A 22,134-nucleotide genomic window follows, 5' to 3' on the forward strand; every position below is an offset into this window, starting at 1 on the left:
AGGCATTACATAATTATGCATAGCTCCCTACTGTCCCTGATTTGGAGGGACTGTCCCTGATTTGGATGTCCATCTGTCCCTCTTTCCTCCTAATTTGTCCCTCATTTTGGTCTGATCTATATAGTTGTATATAAAATGAACTTTGTATCTTTCAAAAGGTGTTTCCCAGTGCTAAACCTTTCATCCAAATTATAAATTGCTGCATTTGTAAATTTTAAAAGCCAATATTAAGGAATAGTAGTGATAAAAATGTCCCTTGTGGATTCAATTAACCTTTTTCTTTTTTTTTTATATTAATTCTACTTTAACTGGGTGTGACAGGGGGCGTGTCCTATGCCTACATAAATTTGTATTAGTAGGTGTCCCTCATTCCCATCTCAAAATGTTGGGAGGTATGAATCATGGACAAGTTGAGGCAGAGTTTGATGAATCTAACAGGTTTACAAGTCTCATATTTGAACATCCACATACTGTATATATAAACCACACACACACACACACACACACACACACACACACACACACACATATAAATATATATATATATATATATATATAAAAACAAAGGTTGTCTGTCACTGTGTGTGGGCCAGTGACCCCTGGTCTCTGCATTACTTACTCCAGAGTTCTGCCTTTTGCATTACTTACTCCTGACCTATGCACTCATACTTACTACTGTGCTCTACCCCAGTGGTCTCCAAACTGCGGCCCGGGGGCCAAATGCGGCCCTTTGCGTGCTTTTATCCGGCCCTTGGGACACTAGTTCATCAACTGATACTAACATTGGGGCATAATTCCTCCCACTGACTCCAACGATGGGACACGATGCCTCTCAATTATACCAATGATGGGGCAAAATTCCTTGCAATGAGCACAATTCCTCCCCAAGAAGACAACAATGGAGCTCAATTCCTCCCAATGATGCCAATGATGGGGGGGACAATTCCTCACAATGACACCAACAGTGGAGCATAGTTTCTCTCAATGACACCAACAATGGGGCCCAATGACACCAATGATTAGGCACAGTTACTCCCATTGAAACAAACAACGGGACATTATTTTTTCCCAATGTTGGGACCTTTTCACTGACCACTGTCCGGCCCTCGTAAAGTCTGAAGGACAGTAAACTGGCCCTTTGTTTAGAAAGTTTGGAGACCCCTGCTCTACCCTCTGGATTACTTAATACTGCCCTCTGCATTGCTTACGCCCAAGCTCTGCCTTTTGCATTACTTACTACTGCACTCTGCTTTGCTTACTCCTTATCTCCGCCCTCTGTGTTACTTGCTGCTGACCTCAGCAGTCTGCATTTCAGACTATTGACTGCTGCACTCGGCCCTACTCCTCCCTCCACTCTCTTATAAGTGTGGCTGAGAGCAGTGAGAGCCATTTTCTTCTGTCACTGTCTGTCAAATCCAGTAAGGAGAGAGCGGGAGATGAGTGGTGCTGTGTGTGTCAATGAACACACACAGCCACGTTCATGAACATGGGCCACCATAGGAAGTGGTGAAGGCAGTGGAGGCACATGCAAAAAGAGAAGGAGCCTAGCGTGCTGGCGGAGGACATCAGAAGTAGAGGTTTGAGGCTGATCTATTCAAGTACAGTATAACATTATTTGTGTATGTATAAAAAAAAAATTATTAAAAAAATGTACTTTACAACCACAGAAACACAGACAGTAAAAATGATTGTGGCCCCCTAAGATTAGTGATCAGTGTCAGTGGAGGCCTGTCCATTAGGGGCACAGGGGTGCCACCCCCTCTAACCCATGCGTCCGGCCCTAATCTACATGCAGGTCACAGGAACACATGGATTTCAATGTTTTGTTTTTAAGGCACGTGATTAGAGCCTGAGGCTTTAAATGGCTTAAAAAAAGGGTGGGGTTGGGGCGCAGAGCACTGCGCCCTGAGCCCACCCAGTTGTGTGACATAAGAAAATTAATATTCGATATTGTCTTCCTTTTTTGCCGGGAGGAGAAGCAATGCCTGTTTGGCCGTGAGGAGCAGCAACTTCTAAGGTAAGGTCACTTATCATCGCCATCTGTCTCCACCGGGAGGAGGGCACTGATCGCTTCCGTCCGTCTCCCGCAGGTGGGATGGTTGGGCCACTGATCGCCGCCGGTCTCCCCAGCTTTGTTTGCTGCCCCCCCCAAATATTAAGTACCAGCCACCACTGGTCAGTGTAGAAGTGCATTCTTGCATTGGTGGTCAATGTAAGTAGGAGAGCAAGTTGGCCCTGCTCATTGCTCAAAGAACCCCTTGAGGAAGCATGTTGTACAAAGTATTCTGTGCCGCATGCTTGTGGGTAGACATTATTGCTTGCACAAATAAATGTTTAATTTGTACTTTGTGTGTCAGCTGTAAGAGCAGTGAAGAATTACCACCTTACTTAGAAGTATTGAAAAAAGTGGCAGATCAGTATTCTTGTTAGTACAAACACATTTCTCTGTGTACAGTTTTCAGATAAATGAGGCTGGCTTATTTTTTGACATTGGTAATTATTATTTGCTTGGGGGGTTAGTCCTTGCAAGTGTGGCTGTTTTATCACTTTAATGCAAAACCTTCCTGCTACATAAAAACAAATATACATCAAAAAGCACTGCTTCATGGACCTTGAGCCATTTTAAATGTTTTTAAAATATATATATTTTTAAATTTATGAATACTGATTTGAAAAATTATACTTAAAGGCTAACTCCATTTTGTAAACTGCTGTGCAAATTGTTAGTGCTATATAAATCCTGTATTAAATAAAAAATAATAATTCTACCTTTTGCAAAAAAAAAAAAGCACCCATAATTATTTGTTTGCATTTGCGTCTGCATTGCAACCGAGATCAGTAAATTTTGACTACAATGCTTAGGCTTAGGCAGCCTATCCCTGCAGCCCAGGTTTGTACCCAGGTATGGGCCATCAGTTACAGGACTAGAGTAAGGCTGGCCATACACGGTTCGAATCAGCAGGAACCAGCCGAGATTCGAACTGTTCATGCGCAGTACCAAGTTGATTCTCTTGCGATTATCTCTAGCGGCTGCTATAGCTGCTAGCAATAATAACGACTGTCTTTTCCTGGCTGGGATGGCTTTCCCTTCCCCCTGCTGGGAGCAGACAATTACTGTCTGTGTTGATGAGGGTCTGTGTTGATGGGGAAATCATGCAAGTTTCTTTCTTGTTCCCCAATAAAATACATAATTAAAGTGTTACTAAACCCAGAATCCTGCATTCACTTTAGACACAGAAGGCTTGCCGCTCCAGGTAAGATGAGGAAGCATGATGGAATTCGTGGGTGCGGCTTGCGTCCGCAATCAATATGTAAAAAGAAGAAAAGGCTGCACACCACGATTGTGATCCAAAATCCTTTATTGGGACATCCCAGAGTGACACCACAAAAGCAGAGTGCCTGATAGACGCGTTTCACGCTGTTTTAAGTGCTTAATCATTGGTAATGATTATGTTAATGATTAAGCACTTATAATGCCTCGAACACACGGTCGGACTTTCCGAGAAAAAAAGTCAGACAGGCTTTTTTTCTCGGAAAGTCCGGCCGTGTGTAGCCTCCATCAGACTGTTTTTCTCGGAAGTCCGACGAACCTAAGATAGAGAACCTGTTCTCTTTCTCTCCGACGGACTCGCGGCGGACTTTTGCACGCATCTACCGGGCACTCTGCTTTTGTGGTGTCACTCTGGGATGTTCCAGTAAAGGATTTTGGATCACAATCGTGGTGTGCAGCCTATTCTTCTTTTTTACATCCTGTATTCACTATATCTGGTCTCACATAGAAATGCAATTATTTTAGTAAATATAAACTGCTAAATACCTTTTCTCATCAGCAGTATATAGTAGTCTTATGATTTATTTGAGATTTATTTAAAGCTTGTAGGAAGAGTTTACATTCTCCTTTGTCTGTCCTATACGGGCTGCAGGACCCCTGACCCTCTGTCTGGACAGTGCTGATTGTTCCTGTGCTGATCACATTCACCCTCCCAAGAAAAAAAAAACTCTTAAGCAATACACATCAAACTATAGTTTTAGTAACACTTTAATTACAAATACCAATGCACTTGCTTAATTCTTCTTTTAAACACTCCTACTTGCCCTGCATGCTTTTTGTTTCGAATATTTGAAATTTTAACATGACATTCAGCCGAGTTGTCAGAATGACAATCAGCTGTTTTTTTTATTTCAGTGCCGTACATACTGTATTTTCACCGCCGCTTCCGGGTATGTAATGTGCGGAACTGGGCGTTCCTAATTGATTGACATCCTTCCGACCGCGCATACAGCGCGTCACGAGTTGCCGAAAGAAGCCAAACTGTGAGTCGGCTCTATACGGCGCCTTTCGGCAACTCGTGACACGCTGTATGCGCCGGTCGGAAGGATGTCAATCAATTAGGAATGCCCAGTCCCGCACATTACATACCCGAAAGCAGCAGTGAAAATACGGTATGTACGGCACTGAAAAAAAAAACAGCCGTCATTCTGACAACTTGGCTGAATGTCATGTTAAAATTTCAAATATTAAATGATAAAAAAAAATTTGGGGGTGAACCCCCGCTTTAAGACATGACAAGCAATTGTTGAATGTGCAGCTCCGTTCACAAAAACAGTACCACAATAATTGAAATTGTCCATTATAATAACATCCTTGCTTCCCAGCCGTTTCAGTCTGTGATAGGAATTGAGACTCTTCCCCATCTTTTATGTTAGGAGGCCTGTAACATGTAATTCGGGATTTTCCTAGCTACCATGACGGAAAATCTGAGTTATATGATGACAGGAGGCGAGTATCTTGCATTAATCTTCCTTTTTAATGCTCATAGCAGAAACATAACATTTATTTCTTTAATAAAAATGTAGAAAAATTTCTTCAAAACTACAATACCCAGCAGCCCCGGGGACCCCTCCCCCTAGGCCACAGTCTCTATATAAGGGGCTGTCTGGGTCTCTCCTCCTCTTTCTTTGTGCGATCCTGTAACATCACGTAACCTTGTCGTCATGAACTTCGTTCCGCGTTGCTCGGGGACTCCTCCTCCGATGCTGGAAACTGGACCAACTGGGCCCTTCAACTTTCAACAGGTCGGCTATTATACCGTCAGAACTGTGTTCAACTGGAACAAAACAGAAGACCCATCATTCGGGAACTGCAGAACTCTGTATTACCGTCCGTATAGACTTAGGCTCCACCCTTCAATAACCTGAAATGAGAAAACGTATCGTGATAGGGGTGGGTCGGGTGGGAAGATACTCGCCTCCTGTCATCATATAACTCAGATTTTCCGTCATGGTAGCTAGGAAAATCCCGAATTATATTTCAGACAGGAGGCTTCGTATCTTGCAAGTTTAAAGCTATCATACATTATACATACATGTAAATATACAATCCTTAAAGTATAGAAGTGGAGACATGGTCCTGTGGTCGAAAATAATATCGCCGAAAGGTCGTTTCTGATGACCAATCTGCCGCTAGTAAAAGGTCCGAAAGTGAACCACCTGATGTGACCACTTTGGTAGCCATGGCACCTCTAGAGGAGTGAGCTCCAAAGAGCGATACGTCGATCCCGGCCAGTTTCATGGCCGTTCTCACCCATCTGGCTAATGATGCCGAAGACACTGGAAGGTGAGGTTTCACGTATGAGATCAATAGTTGATTATGATCAAGTGACCGCAGGGATGCAGTTCTTGATTCGTATTGTTGAAGACATCGAACAACACAGATATGTGGATGGTCAGGAAAGAATGGATAGAATACTGTATGAATTCCCGTCTTCGTCCTACGAACCACGGAAAAACGTACCCCTTCCGGCGAGAATTGACGCCGGGAGATGTCTAATGCCCTAACATCTGAAACTCTTTTGATGGAGATCAGACATAGAAGGGTAGAGAGTTTAATCGAAAGCTTCTTCAACGAGAGGGCGTCATTGTCCTCCCAAGTGTTGAAAAGTTCCAAAACCCTGTTGACGTCCCACGTAAATTGGTATCTAGGCCGAGGGGGGCGTTTGAACTTCACCCCCCGGAGGAGCCGACAAATCAAGAAATCAAGGGGTGTCTGCCTACAGGCAAAGTGTCTACAGGGCAATGATAAGCCGAAATGGCTGATCTATAGACATTCAATGAACTGTAGGATTTACCGGTTTCATAAGAATCCGCCGAATAGTTCACTATGTCTGATACAGGTGCATGAACGGCATCAATTTGCCGTCGATCACACCAACGAACCCATAGGGCCCAGGCAGATCTGTACGGCGATCTAGTCCCTGGGGCCCAGGCCAGGGCGAGGAGGTCTCTAGCCGATTGTGAAATATCGTTATCGGCGTCTCCGACCCCGAAACCAACCACGCTAGGAGATGCAGGTTGCCGTCCAGTATTAGTGGATGATAACCTCCGGTTGTGTTGGACAGGAGGTGATTAGAGAATGGGAGTAGTCGAGGGTAATCGATCGCCATTCCCAGGAGAAGTGGAAACCATGGTTGAGTCGGCCACCAAGGGGTGACCAACACCACTGTCGCCATCTGACTTGCCACCTGGAGGAGTGTCCTGGTGATCATGTTGAATGGAGGGAACGCATAGTGCGTCCCCCGCGTCCAGAATTGTCGGAACGCGTCGACTGCTGTCGCCTCCGGATCCGGCCTCCAGCTGTAAAAGCGTGGTAGTTGCCGGTTGAGTCGGGAAGCGAAGAGGTCCGTGTGTAAAGGGCCCCACAGGTTTTGTAATGATAGAAAAACCGTGCGATCCAGCGACCAGTCGCTGGAGTCCGTAAGGTACCGAGAGTTCCAATCCGCAACCGTGTTGGATATGCCTGGAAGGTATTCCGCTACTGGGGTGACATTTATGGAAAGACAGTATTGCCAAAACTCGGACGCAATGTCCGCCAGAATTTTGGATTTTGTGCCTCCCAAGCGGTTGATATACTGTACCGCTGCCACGTTGTCCATGCGTAAAAGTACGCACTTGTTGGCCGTATGAGGGATAAAACTCCTGATCGCAAAGTATGCTGCCAAAAGTTCCAGGGCATTGATATGGAGGAGAGACTCTCTCTCGGACCATTTCCCTCCGGTGGTAAGGTGTCCGCATCGGGCACCCCAGCCTTGGCGACTCGCGTCGGATTCTAAGATCACGTCGGGGTAGGAGTTGAAAATCGTCCTGCCATTCCATGCCACTGCGTGGCGAAGCCACCATAGCAATTCCTCTATGGCTTCTGTGTCTAACGGAACTTCGTCCGCGTAGCGTAGGCCTTGGCGTAAATGTAGTGTTTTGAGTCTCTGTAGAGCTCGATAGTGCAAGGGGGCCGGGAATATTGCTTGAATAGAGGCCGATAGGAGACCTACTATGCGAGCGATCACCCGTAGGGATACTAAGCCTTTGCGTAACGTGGCTCTGATTTCCTTGCGAATCAACGCCAGTTTTGACTTTGGCAAGAGAAGCATAGCCTGTTTGGTGTCTACTAGAAACCCCAAGAATTCCATCTCCTGAGAGGGATCCAGGATAGACTTCTTGAAATTGATGAGGAACCCGAGTTCCGTCAATAGTGAGACCGCCCATTGGCTGTGTAATGAGGCTTGTCGTCTGGAACGTGCCAAAATTAGCATGTCGTCCAGATAAATAATTAACACCCCTGCTCCTCAGAGCGGCTACTACCGGTTTGAGGAGCTTGGTGAAACACCAGGGGGCTGATGACAATCCGAATGGGAGGCAGGTGAATTGCCACATTCGGTCCTTCCACCGAAATCTTAGGAAGGATTGAGATTCGGTGTGCATAGGGACAGTCAGGTACGCGTCTTTTAAATCTATCTTCACTAGCCAGTCTCCTGGCCAGAGGAGGTCGCGTAGCAGATGGATACCCTCCATCTTGAAATGGCGGTAGGCCACATGTTGGTTGAGTTCTCTCAAATTTATGACGGGGCGGTAGCCGCCGTCCTTCTTCTTGACCAGGAATATGTTGCTGATAAACCCGGGCGAGCAGGGGTCTACTTCCTGAACCGCCCCTTTGGACAGAAGTTCTTTGAGTTCCTTGTCTATTAATTCCACATTTTGGGAAGAAAAATGGATAGGTTGGGGTATCACATTCAGGGTCGGGGGAGATAAGAGTTCTATCCGGTATCCAGATACCGTATTGAGAATCCATGCGTCTGCCGAAATCGTGGACCAGACGTGGGAAAAATACATCAGCCTGCCCCCCACCAGTGTGTGTGGAATTGAGTGTCGGTGTGTACTCACCGGTCGGAGGTCTAGACCTTGGGAATCCACGTCCCCCTCTCCAGGGACGGCCTCGTGGCGGGAAGAAGGGAGCTGGATGGGCCATAGGCATGGCGTATGGTTGTGGAGCAGGCGTGAACTGCTGGCTAGGTGGTCTAGAGTAGGGCCTGTACGGGGCAGTACGGCCGGTAGAACGCCCTCTGCTTCTACCGGCCTTCCCAAAAACCTTGCCAGGTTGTGATTTCCTCAGCGAGGTCTGTGCCTTGTCCAAGCTTGAGAAAAGGCTGATGAATTTATTGATGTTCTTGATCAGATCATCCCCAAACAGTAGACCATCTGCGGATGGTCCTGGCTCGTTTTCCGCTAGGTGACTGAGTTGGGGGTCCAATTTCATCAAAATGGAGCGGCGACGCTCCACTGAGCAGGTTGTGTTTGCGGTACCCAATAGGCAGATTGCGCGTTGGGCCCAACCTCTCAACTGTGTCAAATCTATAGGTTGGGTTGATGAAGCCGCTTGCTCTGACAAATTCAGAATTTTAGTGAGCGGGCCTAGTAGGTCCAGTATGCGGTCCTGGATGGCCTTGAAGGACCTCTCAATGCCCTTTTTAGAATACTTTCCAGACCTCGTAAGGTATTTTAGGAGCACCGGGTCTATTTCCGGGGTGCTCGCCACCTTGTTTGCCACGTATGGCCTGGGGCATTCCGCCCGTAGTTTGTTACGGTTTGCCCTGTCCAAGGACCGTCTGGTCCATAGTTCGAGGTATTGGGCCACATGGGGTAATGGGGCCCAATCCCCTGAACGAGGGTGTGATATTTCGTCAGGGTTAAAAAGAGATTGACCCTGAGAATCCAAAATGGCCGTTTGTTGAACCTCGGTGTTGGCGTCCTGACATTCCGCCGTAAACCCCGCATCATCCTCGTCCTCTATGTCTGAGTCAGAGGTCTCAGCCCTGTCAGATACTTCGGACTCGTCGTCGGACGTTTCAAATGAGTCCGGTTTAATCCGCCTGGCGGATTTTTGCCCCCTTTTTAACTCCTTGGGGTTCAAGGGTCGGGTTTGGTCATTTGTATGCGGGGTGTGGCAGACCGGTTCGGGTCTTGCCTGGGGCACATTATAATCTTCCCCTGCCGGGGAGTCGAAGTGCACTGTTAAGTGCTTTAATTTCTGGGTTGCTTTACCCTTAGTAGGGTGGCATCCCGAGGTGGACGGTACGACCGGATTTACAGTATTGGCAGCCAGTGCTGCTTGAATGGACTTGTTAATCAAGTGCTGTATTTGGGTCGTGGATATCAGGTGTGAAACATCTAGATCCACCTCATTAGACAGTCCAGAAAAGCCAGAAGCGTGACCGTCAGCTGCCATTTCCAGACAGATAGCTTTGCTATTATATTTATTTAATTACAATTTATTTAGGTATTTTCAGTTCTGAGATCGTCAGGGATAAATCACTGACAATCAATTAAGGGTTAAGGTATTTTATAAGGTATGACAGATATGGATAGTGTACAGTACAGTAGTACAGTCACTGGGAGTCAAGGTGTACCAGAGATAATTGGAGGGAAAGTGAGGTAACAGTATACAGCACAGCCGTGCAGTATACTGTGGCAATGGGTTTTGGGGAGAGACGTTCCCCAAGTATGCAGCGGTACCTGAGGTATTTGGGGAGAGACGTTCCCCTGAACAATACAGCGGTACCTGTTTTTAAAAAGCGTATCCGATGGGGGGGGAGCGGTAGCGCTAGTTGCCAGCCAGCAGTGTGCCTCTGTCTCCGTCTACTCGACAGTGAAGGAGGGAGGGCACCGCTCGTGGAAGTCCCCGGCCGTAATCTCGCGAGATCACGGCCGGGAGCGCTGTGATAGGTCGCCTGAGACCTGCAGAGTGACGTAGGCTCTCCTGTCACTAGCCGTGCCTCTCAGGCAGAGAGGAAAAGCTCGCGAAGCGGCGCGTACGGGGGGGAGAGCGGGGGAAGACGCTGCAGAGGGGACAGCTTGCCTGCCAGACCATGAGTAGGGGAAACACTCACGCTTGACAGAAAATGAACCGGTATAGCGATAAAACGCAATATCCCGGTCCTAAAGGGTACAATACCCTGTCACCAGTAACATAAGAAAATAACAATCAATATAGAATAATCAGACAATAATAATCAGACAATATAACAATCATAAAACAATCAATCGAATGGTGTACTTATCTTGCCATGAGCAGAAAGAAAGAGGAGGAGGAGACCCAGACAGCCCCTTATATAGAGACTGTGGCCTAGGGGGAGGGGTCCCCGGGGCTGCTGGGTATTGTAGTTTTGAAGAAATTTTTCTACATTTTTATTAAAGAAATAAATGTTATGTTTCTGCTATGAGCATTAAAAAGGAAGATTAATGCAAGATACGAAGCCTCCTGTCTGAAATATAACTATTTGTTGCACTTTTATGAAACTCCATAATGAATGTGCACCATCACAGTTCTCATTCGTTATAACTCTCAAATTCACTTTTAGATCACTATTTAATTACTAATTTTGAACTATAACTTGATTCAACTACTCTTTTTGCATAAGACTTGGGTGACACTTATCCCACCATTTCATTCATTGTAGACCCTTGCTAGTTCCCCTTTAGACCCTTGATCTACCAAGGTCCTAGTTTAAAAGCTCCTACAGCCTCTCCCATGTGTTAAGGCTCCAACAGCCTATCTGAACACCTGGAGCACATGAGACATGGGGGCCCAGATCACCTTGTGTGTATTCCATAGAGGAGACCTTCACAGCAAGGATGGCAACCTATTCCTCTAGCCACCACCATTTCCAACCAGGTTTACACTGTGTACCCTTTTTTCAGGATCCTGTCCACCAGCATCAATGTAGCATACCACGAGTCACACCTATCCATCCACCTATGGCCTAACTGTACACTAGCCCACTTTACACACTTCACTCAGGTAGTCAGGCATCCTTTATAAATGACACTACTCCAGCCAGAAGCAAGGTCCATCTTCTTTTACTTGGCAATAAAGGTATACAACTTCCAAACATTGCCAAAATCACTTCTGACTTCAATCCACGAAACCCATATTATCTTGTAAAACTTTAAGTCTTTGTTGACTGTAGGTTAGTTCTGAGTGTCTGAGGCCCATAGCAAGGGACGTCCAAGTGGTGGAACTGAACAGGGTTTCATTTAACTCTCACTTCAGCAAAGTACACAATTCTCTCAATTCTGCTAAGCTTCACACACTCTATATTTGGGGCTCTCCCAGAACGGCAGGAACAACGAGTCACATCCTGTAGAGGGGGGTCAATAGCTATGGGATTGGTTAACCCCTTGCTACACAGCGACCATAGGAAATATTGATAGTTAACCCATTGCCATTTGTCTGCTTTTTCTTGGAGACAGCTTCCAGAATTTAGTTAATCTTTAGCAGAATCATAACAGTTATTCACAAAAGCCCCTACAAACGGTATCCTTACTTATCCTCAAGGAATCACCAAGCACTCATGGATACTATAATGGTCTTGGTAAGGGGGCAGTCATTTAGCCACCGTTCTTATAAAGCCAGCTATTCTACCTAAGGAATTACTGTGTAGTCCTTATTTGGATCACGACAACAGTACTGAACAGGGCAGAGCAGAGGAATTAATTCCCAGAAGTTGCAGCCAATCACAGATTGCTTGCAGGTTGCATCGCACTGATTAGAGATACCACACAGCTCTTCTTTGAGCAAATATGTCTCTCCACCCATGGCCATAACTTCTCTGCTGCTCGTGTAGGTCTGTCTCATCCTGTAACAAGAACACTGGCACATACTGTAAGAAGGTTCTGTCACCTTCCTACATTCTGAGAAAACATGGCTCACCCATGTACAGTATATATTTCCACAATATACTTAGAAACAAGTTTCATCAGATATACTACCTACTGAGAGATTTTAATATTTTTTTACTTTTAGACGTTTACATTCACATATAAACCTAAAACACCCTAAAACATCATAAAAAATTGTGTAACTGTATTACAGCAAAGTCTTTAAAGTCCAGTTTTTATGGCTTTGAGGAAATGTACATAGAGGCAAAATGATGGATTATAAGAATGAGAATTAGAATTAATAGATTGCTTCACTTTGATATTCAGAACTTAACAGCCACTTGAATTGTGGCTGCATTAACCTTTAACAGCTCCACTGGAAACATTCTCAAAAATCTATTCTCATCTCTTCTGATTTTTCATAGGCTGACATAAGTCTGTTTCACACAGTAAAGTATGTACTATGTCTCATATATATAAATATATATATATATATATATATATATATATATATATAGTTCATTGTTTTCTTTTTCATGTAAAAATTCCCTGCGCAAACACCGGACGGCGCAAAAATTTGTTACTGGGCCAAAAAATTATACCAAACCCTTGTCAACATATGTGCAATATCGAGTTTCCCCCTACGTGTCTAAAAGAGGTGCATCCATGCACCGTATTCAGTTTGCGCTGATGACTGATTAGGGACCACTATCGCAGGCGCCAGAAGTCACAATACTGTGACTGAGGTAAAGGCACCAGGCGAGGTTCCTTACGGTAAAGCCGGAAAGTAGAGAAAAGCAAAACGTGGGCAAGCGGCGAAGCTGGGGTGGACATTGCGCTTCTTGGCGGTCGCACGGTCGTTCGCACATATTTTTAAACGTCTCATTATCGAGGCATGGAGGCTCGGGTAGACAACCCAGGGTGTTCCGCAAGACGGGGAGTCTGTGGGACCCCGTACGCAATAAAATACCGGAAAAGTCAATGTCACAGGTATTACCTGAGTGCTTGCTCTGTCTCTGTAGACTCACTTAGTGAGTAGACTTGGACCATGTACCAGTTGCTACCTAATTTTCCTGCTGCCAGCATATAGCGACTTTGGTCACCTCAGGCCATCTGACCTTCACCCGCTTCTAGCTGTCCAGTATGGATGAGCTCATGGTTCGTTCCGAACCTAGGTTCAGACGGAACTTTGGCTGTTAGCATGTTAATGCGAACGCCTGCACATTAGCCCATTCAGCTAGGCATCATATATATGTTCACTGCTTCTATATATGACAGCTTCCTTCTCAGTGATTCTTATACCTGAGGCTTCCTTAGAAACCCGTGACATCACAGAACATCTCTGCCCAAATATGGCCACTGGCTATTTTTGGGCAGTGATATTGACGAAATATGGCCATGGCATATTTGGTCAATGATGTCACCACTTTCCCCTCCCCTTACCTTGTATCAGTGTTTCTCAATTTCAGTCCTCAGGCCCCCCCAACAGGTCAGGTTTTCAGGATTTCCCTCAGATGAAAAGACTGTGGTGATTACTAAGGCAGTGAAACTGATCAAATCACCTGTTAAAAATAATGGAAATCCTGAAAACCTGACCTGTTGGGGGGGGCCTGAGGACTGGAATTGAGAAACACTGCCTTATATAGACCATGAGCTTGGGGAGCTGTAATTTGGCCAGTGTTATGGTTGGGATTGGTTGCGTGCGCCACATCCCTGGTGTGGAGAAAGCCTCTTGAGGGGGGAGGGGGCGGGGAGGAGTGTCAGGACGCCCACTAACACACAGCTCCTTTCTCTATCTGCAAAGTAGAGAGTGTCCTGACTTGCCTGCTCATCCCCTCCCCCCTCAAAAGGCTTTCTCCACACCAGGAAGAAAGCTTTGCATTACGGTGTGTAGTTACAGACAGAAGAACAGAAAAGTGAGGATTTCTCAGAAGAAATAAGAACATTTAAAAGCAAAATCAAAGGATGAGGTAAGTGAAGGAGGACTGCACTAAGGTAAATGAAGCTATTTAGGGAAAAAAAAGTTTCCTTTACAACCCCTTTAAGTTCTCTGTTTCAGAAGGGACTGGTTTTGCATTGCTCTTCTTTAGATGGCCTAAGCTATTTTCTTCCAAACCTTGAAAGAATTCGTAATTTACAGGTTGATAGCCTTACAGTTTGTTCCAACCACTGCCAGTTACGCTGGAAAGCTTGGTCTGTATGTAAATTTGACAACAATATAAACGAAGGCATCTGACAAAAATTGGATACTCCAATAACATGTATCAATCACATGCTGTTTTAAGAATACAATATCTTTGATTATGGTGGTCCTTCAATTGAGTATGTGTTAGGATAAAATCATCTGCAAACAATAGTATTACTACTGTATTACAGCAGATCTATAGTGAAACATTTTTAAGTGTATGGGGCCTGATTTGCAGAAAGCTGGCTAAGGCAAGTGTACAGCTGGTTAAAAGAAGGATTCCACACTTCCGTTACTTACTTTGCAACTCTTAATTACTTTACAATAGACTCCATTTGTTTTCAAACTGCCATTATAACTGATAGCACTGGTTTTTGGATGACAGGGGAGCTATTTACTTGTTTATTTTAGAATGCATACTTAGGAAAATATCATAACATAAATATCATTTTAGTACTAAATATTTTTTCCTTTTAGGGCCCTTTGTCTGTAAAATGGTTCCTTTCATTCAGACAACAGCCGTTGTGGCCAGCACATTAACAATGACCTGCATTGCAGTGGAAAGATACCAAGGGATTGTCCATCCACTGAAAATGAAGAGGCAGTACACAAACAGGAGGGCCTACAAAATGCTTGGTAAGCATATGGTAATATTCTTCTCTACTACATGGGCATGCATTTTTTAAAGTGGTTGTAAACCTCAGACATTAAATAAGAAGAAAGACATACATAGAAAAAAATAATCAACCCAAACAAATGTAAAGCTTTACAATAAAGACTCTACAGAGAAAATACTGGATTATTGTAATGTACCCAATAACAAATGTTTGGTGCAACCTACGTATGTGTAATGTACAGTGGTGATGGTCATCTCCAACTAGCGGCCAACGTGCACACTACTTAGTTTCAAGTCATTTCACTAGAGTGCAGTCTTGAGAAAGCTCCAGAAACCTGCAAGGTAGGCCTCAAGGATTTGGTTACCTAGGAGCCTTCACAGAGATTATTCCAACATTGAAATTACATCAAAGAACAGATCTCCTTTTCAAATCAATTAATAAAGGAGAACCCTCCCCTCTTCCTCTTCATCCTTATCGTGCAATTCTATGATATGCCGCAAGACCAGCATGCAGGAAATGAGGGGAAGTTTTTAGTTGACTCCCCAGCAGGCAACCAAACTTGTAAAAGGTTCAGATTTACTGAGTTTAAAATTAGAAAAGGCAGCAAAGCACAACTATATGGCATTGCAAAACAGCAAATAAGGTCTGCAAATACAGTCATCCTTATTTTAATATTACAAGTAATACATAGAAACAAGGTTTTTAAATGGTACATGTCCTGATTAGATTATTTTCGGCTCTCTTACGTGTTACCCTAAAAGAAGAACATTGTAAAGACCATACACCCCCTTTCTATTATAAAAAAAAAAGGAAAGGCCAGCTGCTCACTTTTAAAGGTCAATTTTCTATCCGGGGATCCAGCGCTGTCCTCATCCGGGCCGGTTCTTCATCAGTCTTTGAAACCCCGGTGCTGCCTTGTGGCTTCACAGCCAGCTCCCCAATGTGAATGTGTGAGCCATGCTGCACCCTGTGGATGGTCTCACATTCTCCTGGGACTTGGGAAGTGTCCCGGGAGGCTGAGGGGGTGGGGGGGTCAAACTTCGGCTTGGATTGCCTAGGCAAAGTCAAAACTAGCCCCCCCTCAAAATAAATGGGTGCATTAGTGACAATGGGGGGGGGGGGGGGGAACAGCAGAACTTCTGTTTTTAACTGAAGTGCTACTTTAAAACATAGCATTATTAAAAATGTTTTGCTCTGTTTTGATTTGGGAGTTTTATTTTTCTGCCTATTTGGTCACTGGGACAGGAATGGGCCGAATCTCCCAATAGGGGCAGAAATAACAATGAAAGCTAATTTTACTATTGCATTATACTTTTATTGGAGAGGATAAAGCCCTGTACACACGATCGGTCCATCCAAAGAAAACGGTCTGATGGACCGTTTATCGGTTAACCGATGAAGCTGACTGATGGTCAGTCGTGCCTACACACCATCGGTTAAAAAAACAATCGTGTCAGAACGTGGTGACGTAAAACATAACGACGTGCTGAAAAAAACCCGAAGTTCAATGCTTCCAAGCATGCGTCGACTTGATTCTGAGCATGCATGGATTTTTAACCAATGGACGTGAGTGAGTAAGAAACTTGTATAGCGCAACAAATGTGAACTTAATCGCCTCAAGGCGCTGGCATCCAGAGTTGTACAGGTCTTTCAGAAGAGGTGAGTCTTTAGTTTTTTCCTAAAAACCAGATGGTTTTCTTCCAAGAGGATGGTCGTGGGTAGAGCATTCCAGAGCCGTGGTCCTTGGACCGAGAATCTACGTTCTCCCTTAGATTTGTAGCGAGATTTGGGGATTTGGAGAAGGTTTTGGTTGGTTGACCATAGCAAGCGCTTGGTGACGTAGGGTTTTATTTTCTCGCTTAAGTATTGAGGAGCGTTTCCCTGTGTACATTTGTGGGTGAGGCAGAGTGTCTTGAATGTCACTCGGTCCTGTACGGGCAGCCAGTGGAGGGACCTCAAGACCCACGGCTTTTTACCAGTTACCAGTCTGGCTGCCGTGTTCTGGACGACTTGTAGACGTGAAATCTGGTATTTCGGTAGTCCTAAGTAGAGGGAATTTGCGTAGTCGAGTCGTGAGTTGATGATTGTTCCAACCACTACTGCTGTGTCCTCTTCCGGGATGAAGGGGATGAGTCTACGTAGCATGCGGAGCAGATGATGAGAACCGCTGACGACTGATCCTATTTGTGCATCCATCGTCATGTCTGAGTTAAAGACTTTTGACTTTATTGCTTGGCGCGATGGTTTGCCGAGGATGGTGGATGGTGTCCATGTGGTCCTAGAAATGGACCACATGGACCTACAAACGATCGTTTTTTTTCTATCGGTTAGGTATCCATCGGTTTTAAATTTAAAACAAGATTGCTTTTTTTAACCTATGGATAATTAACCGATGGGGCCCACACACGATCGGTTTGGTCCGATGAAAATGGTCCATCAGACCATTCTCATCGGTTTGACCGATCGTGTGTACGCAGCATTAGTAAGAACTCCTCTTGGGTTTTATAGCAGACTGTCTCCCGTTGGCCACTGACACAGTTAATGAGGATAGATATCGCCAACTCTGCCACAGAGGCTATCAACTGATATTTTATTCTCATTAGGTAAATATTTCCAACATGAAACAAATATAAAACTGTACTGATGTTAAGCTGAAGAAATGCCCCTTGTGTTATGACAGGTCATTTTTCCACGGAGTATGGTTTGCTATCCATGTTTTGTTTGTTGTGCCAGGGAGACCATGGTCAAAATTTTTTTTTGTTTTTATTAGTATGCCCTGTGGTTCATTTCTTTTAAAAGTTAAAGCAAAATCCTATCATACAATGCTTTTTGATCATCAGCCAGTCTACTTGTTGACTGAAGAAAAGGCAAGACATGGTTCTTGACAACAAAGGATATTGGAAGACCCAGAATATTTTACCCATGTCTGTACAGAGAGCCGGAGCTATAAAACATCAGGGGGTCCCCAGCTTGCTGGGCTGAAGCAAGAGCACATTAAACACAGTGGAGATACTGTAGCATACATAACATAATTATTTGAAAAGCATACACCATAAAATAAATATTAACATAAATACGACATCTCACAATATGTCATTTCAGTTTCCATAAATACACCAGTCTGAAATTCAGTATGTAGAGTACCACTGACATCCATTCTGTTGCTGTAATGTTATTACTTAAAAATTCATCAGAGGAAAAAGCACATGTGCTCATGATATCACATTAACATTTTAATTACAGCTATCAATTCTAGTGTTCTGAAAAACAGTGCAGTATTGTCAACAGTGTCATATCAGCATCTGTTATATAAAAGGCTGATAAAACTGTGTAAAATGCAGCTAGTGTATATGTGGTATGTTCAGAACAATCATATTATATGGTAGCCTGTGTCAAGAACTGTTGGCTCCTACTTATATCACACAAGTAGCAAACCATCTCTTCATTTCCAGTGCCATCTTTTTAATATTGGTCTTAGGCTAAGGTGACCAGATTTTTAAAATGAAATCCGGGGACATATTTTTTCTTTACTAGTAATGGCAACAATCAGCGACTCTCTGCCCGTCGCCGCCCACCTCACAGCCTCTCAAGTCTTCATCTTCGGGCACCCGGCTACTACTGGGTGGGGAGCGGAGGAAGATCACTCCGCCAGGGAAGGCAAGGAAATAGGCAGGTGGCTGGCCTGGATTTGAGCCAAGGCAGAAGAACATGTGAGCGAAGCTGAATGGGCATGCGCCCAAAACTGAAGAAATATTCCCTCCGCTCCGACCAGCACACGATCATCAGAAAGGGGGCACAGATAATGGAAAAAAAAAAACCCTGTGCTAGTAGGCACGGCGGAGCGGGGGGGGGGGGGTGTAATTCTAATTTTTTTATTTTAATTCTGCACTAATTGTCTTTGAAATTGCCCCTGCCCCCTATTAAATCCGATCTGGGGACAAAACCAGGGACAGACTTGGTCCAGGGACAGTGTCCTCAATCAGGGGATGTCTGGTCACCCTATCTTAGGCACATGTCCATACTACCTATTAGACATTACAGCACAAGGAAGTGATGTCTCCAGGCATCAAATACAAATTTGCTCTGTGCAAAAACATGAGCCTCCTTTTTGTTGCTGCTTACACTTTTGCCCCGTACACATAAGCGGTTTTCCCAGTCAAAAAAAACGGATGTTTTTTCCAACGGAATTCAGCTCAAGCCTGCCTTGCATACACATGGTCAAACCAAAGTTCGGTGTACTTTTGACTGCCAAAAACGCAGTGACATAAAAGACTACGATGAGCCGAGAAAATTAAGTTCTATGCTTCTGAGCATGCATCGACTTGTTTCCGAGCATGCGTTGGAATTTTGCGCATTGGGATTTGTACACATGATCGGAAATTCCAATCAGTTTTTTTTCCTGATGGGAAAAAAAGAGATCCTACGCTCTATTTTTTTCCAGCAGTTTTTCCATTGGAAAAAGTCTGATGGAACATACACACGGTCGGGATTCCTGACCAAAAGCTCTCATCAGACTATTTCCAACAGGAAAACCGATCGTGTGTACGGGGCATTAGGATATGACCCAGCCTGTTTTCTGGATTCTGCTGTTTTATGCCTGCTTTCCATTCTGTTTTGCATGTGATATGGCTTTGCCACAAGGCTGTTCTTACGGCAGGTAGGCTAGACTATACTGCTGCTTGGCAATGCAATGCTTCACTTAAGTTAACATAAACTGTCTTTTCTTTGGTGCAAACACTACATAGGAGCCATACCAAAAAATCCACATCTCAGTATGCAGCATTCCGGTGAAAGATTGATGCTCCTTGCAAACATCAATTAAGATGGGCCTCCTGCTGGAGATACAGAGAGCTCACACCATTAAAGTGTTACTAAACCCAGGACCCTGCATTCACAGAACATGGAAATGCCATAGTTTTAGTAAATATAAACTGCTAAATACCTTTTATCATCAGCAGTATATATATTATATATATCAGTCTGACTTCAGTATGACCTTTATCAGTGTCCAGCCGAGCACTGGTTAAAGCTTGTAGGAGGGGTTTTCATTCTCCTTTGAGGCTGCAGGTCCCCTGACCCTATGTCTGTACAGTTCTGATTGGCCCTGTGCTAATCACATGCACTCTCCCAAGAAAAACTCTCTAGCAATATACACCAATCTGAGCATGTGCAGAGTACCCCAAAGGCTCTGTTCTATCAGGAGATGGTTTGGGGACAGTGGAAAAAGAGGGGGCAGGGAATCAGAGAAGACAGGATCAAACAGCATTTGTACACAATACAGGGGATGAACCCCTTAGGTTCCACAGTAAGTATAACAAGCCTGCTTTACTGTATATACAGACTGATTTTACTTTAATCACATATTGATGCATATACAAATAATGAATTGCAGAGGAAATTAGTTCCTGATATTTCTTAACCACTAGAGTACCGGGCCACCGTCAAATGACGGCTCCACGGCTACTCTGAAAATTCAACAGGACGTCATATGACGTCCTGTATTCTTGCGGCCACTGGGGGGCGCGCGCGCGCCGGCGGCCGCGCGCGCGCCCGGCGCGTCCCCGAGATGCCGATGCGCGTGCCTGGCGGTCGCGATGTCCGCCAGGCACTCGGAATCGGCGGCTACAGGGACAAGACGTGGAGCTCTGTGTGTAAACACAGAGCTCCACGTCCTGTCAGGGGAGAGAGGAGATCGATCTGTGTCCCTTGTACATAGGGACATAGATCGGTCACCTCCCCCAATCACCCCCCTTTCCCCACAGTTAGAACACAATTTAGGTATACATATTAACCCCTCCCTCACCCCCTAGTGTTAACCCCTTGAATGCCAGTCACATTTATACAGTAATTAGTGCATATTTATCGCATTAATCGCTGTATAAATGTGAATGGCGCCAAAAACGTGTCAAAAGTGTCCGATGTGTTCGCCGCAATGTCACGGTGACAGTAAAAAAAATCGCAAATCGCCGCCAATACTAGTAAAAAAATTAATAAAATAAAAATGCCATAAATCTATCAGCTATTTTGTAAACGCTATAACTTTTGCGCAAACCAATCAATATATGATCATTGCGATTTTTTTTACCAAAAATATGTAGAAGAATACATATCGGCCTAAACTGAGGAAAAAAAACGTTTTTTTTAAAAAAAATTGTGATATTTATTAAATAAAAAAGTAAAAAATAGTGTTTTTTTTTTTAAATTGTCACTCTTCTTTTGTTTATAGCGCAAAAAATAAAAACCGCAGAGGTGATCAAATACCACCAAAAGAAAGCTCTATTTGTGGGAACAAAATGATAAAAAAATTGTTTGGGTACAGTGTAGCACGACCGCGCAATTGTCATTCAAAGTGCGACAGTGCTGAAAGCTGAAAATTGGCTTGGGCAGGAAGGGGCGTAAGTGCCCAGTATGGAAGTGGTTAAAGAGGTTTAATTTTCATTTCTAATACCCTCTTATCTTATCTGCTAGGTTAGGTTGAAATACTCATGCTCATAGCTAATTCAGTGAGTCTTGATTTGTCATTTTGTTTGGAGATGTCATTGGGAGGCCATCTGACTCTTGCTGGTCTTATCAGATGGCCTCCTGATGACAATTCAGGCATCATGCGAAGTATGTTATACATAGTCCTGAAGCTTCCTGGGTGGCATGGGTATCCCAGTTTTGGGGCAGAAGGGGATGTAATTCTCATCTAGGCAAGAAAGGTAGAAGCACTCTCGGCACTCCACAGAAAGAGAACCCCCTTTAATGTTTTTTAAAAAGAAATTGCAATAAGGGAGGAAAAAACGTAGGAAAAAAAATACATGACAGTAGTAAAATTGAATAAAGGTCCGCTTTAAAAAAAAATGTGTTACAACAATTGATTCCACCTTGTACTCTTTACACATATTGCATTAGAAAGACATTGACAAATACAGTATACCCTTCATAATATAAGTCCTCCACTATGATAAAAAGAGTATTGAGCTAGTTATAGATAAAACACAGTGGTCAGGTAGTTTCCCATGATCGTTTTTAATTCCTTGATGCTCTGAGAAACAGGTACCAGTAAATGTTAGCAGGAGTCTATTTTTGCTATTTCAAAAGAAAAAAAAAATCTCTACATTTTTACTGTACATTTATAACTACCGTATTTATCGGCGTATAACCCTAACTTTAAGAGGGAAGTTTCAAGGAAAAAACTTTCCACAGCCCCCTGCGTATAACACGCAGGCACAGTTTACTCTCTATTTTCAGGGTAAAAAAAGTGAGTGTTATACGCCAATAAATACAGTATTTCTGTTCTGGAATATTATAAACACCACCTTCTATAGGCTTCTCTGATTGTTCAGAAGTAGATCAAGTGGG

The 22,134-nt window shown here is 44.1% G+C and overlaps 1 protein-coding gene across 1 annotated transcript in view; it reads left to right on the forward strand.

Moving 5' to 3' along the window:
• The window catches only part of LOC120932974 (pyroglutamylated RF-amide peptide receptor-like), a 148,307-nt gene that overhangs the window by 101,531 nt on the left and 24,642 nt on the right, over nucleotides 1-22,134 (forward strand). Inside the window, exon 2 of the mRNA XM_040345876.1 lies at nucleotides 14,651-14,809. Within this exon, the coding sequence (XP_040201810.1) occupies nucleotides 14,651-14,809 (159 nt within the window). The remainder of the gene's footprint in view (nucleotides 1-14,650; nucleotides 14,810-22,134) is intronic.

Source organism: Rana temporaria, chromosome 3 (assembly GCF_905171775.1).
Source record: "Rana temporaria chromosome 3, aRanTem1.1, whole genome shotgun sequence".
Classification (NCBI taxonomy): domain Eukaryota; kingdom Metazoa; phylum Chordata; class Amphibia; order Anura; family Ranidae; genus Rana; species Rana temporaria.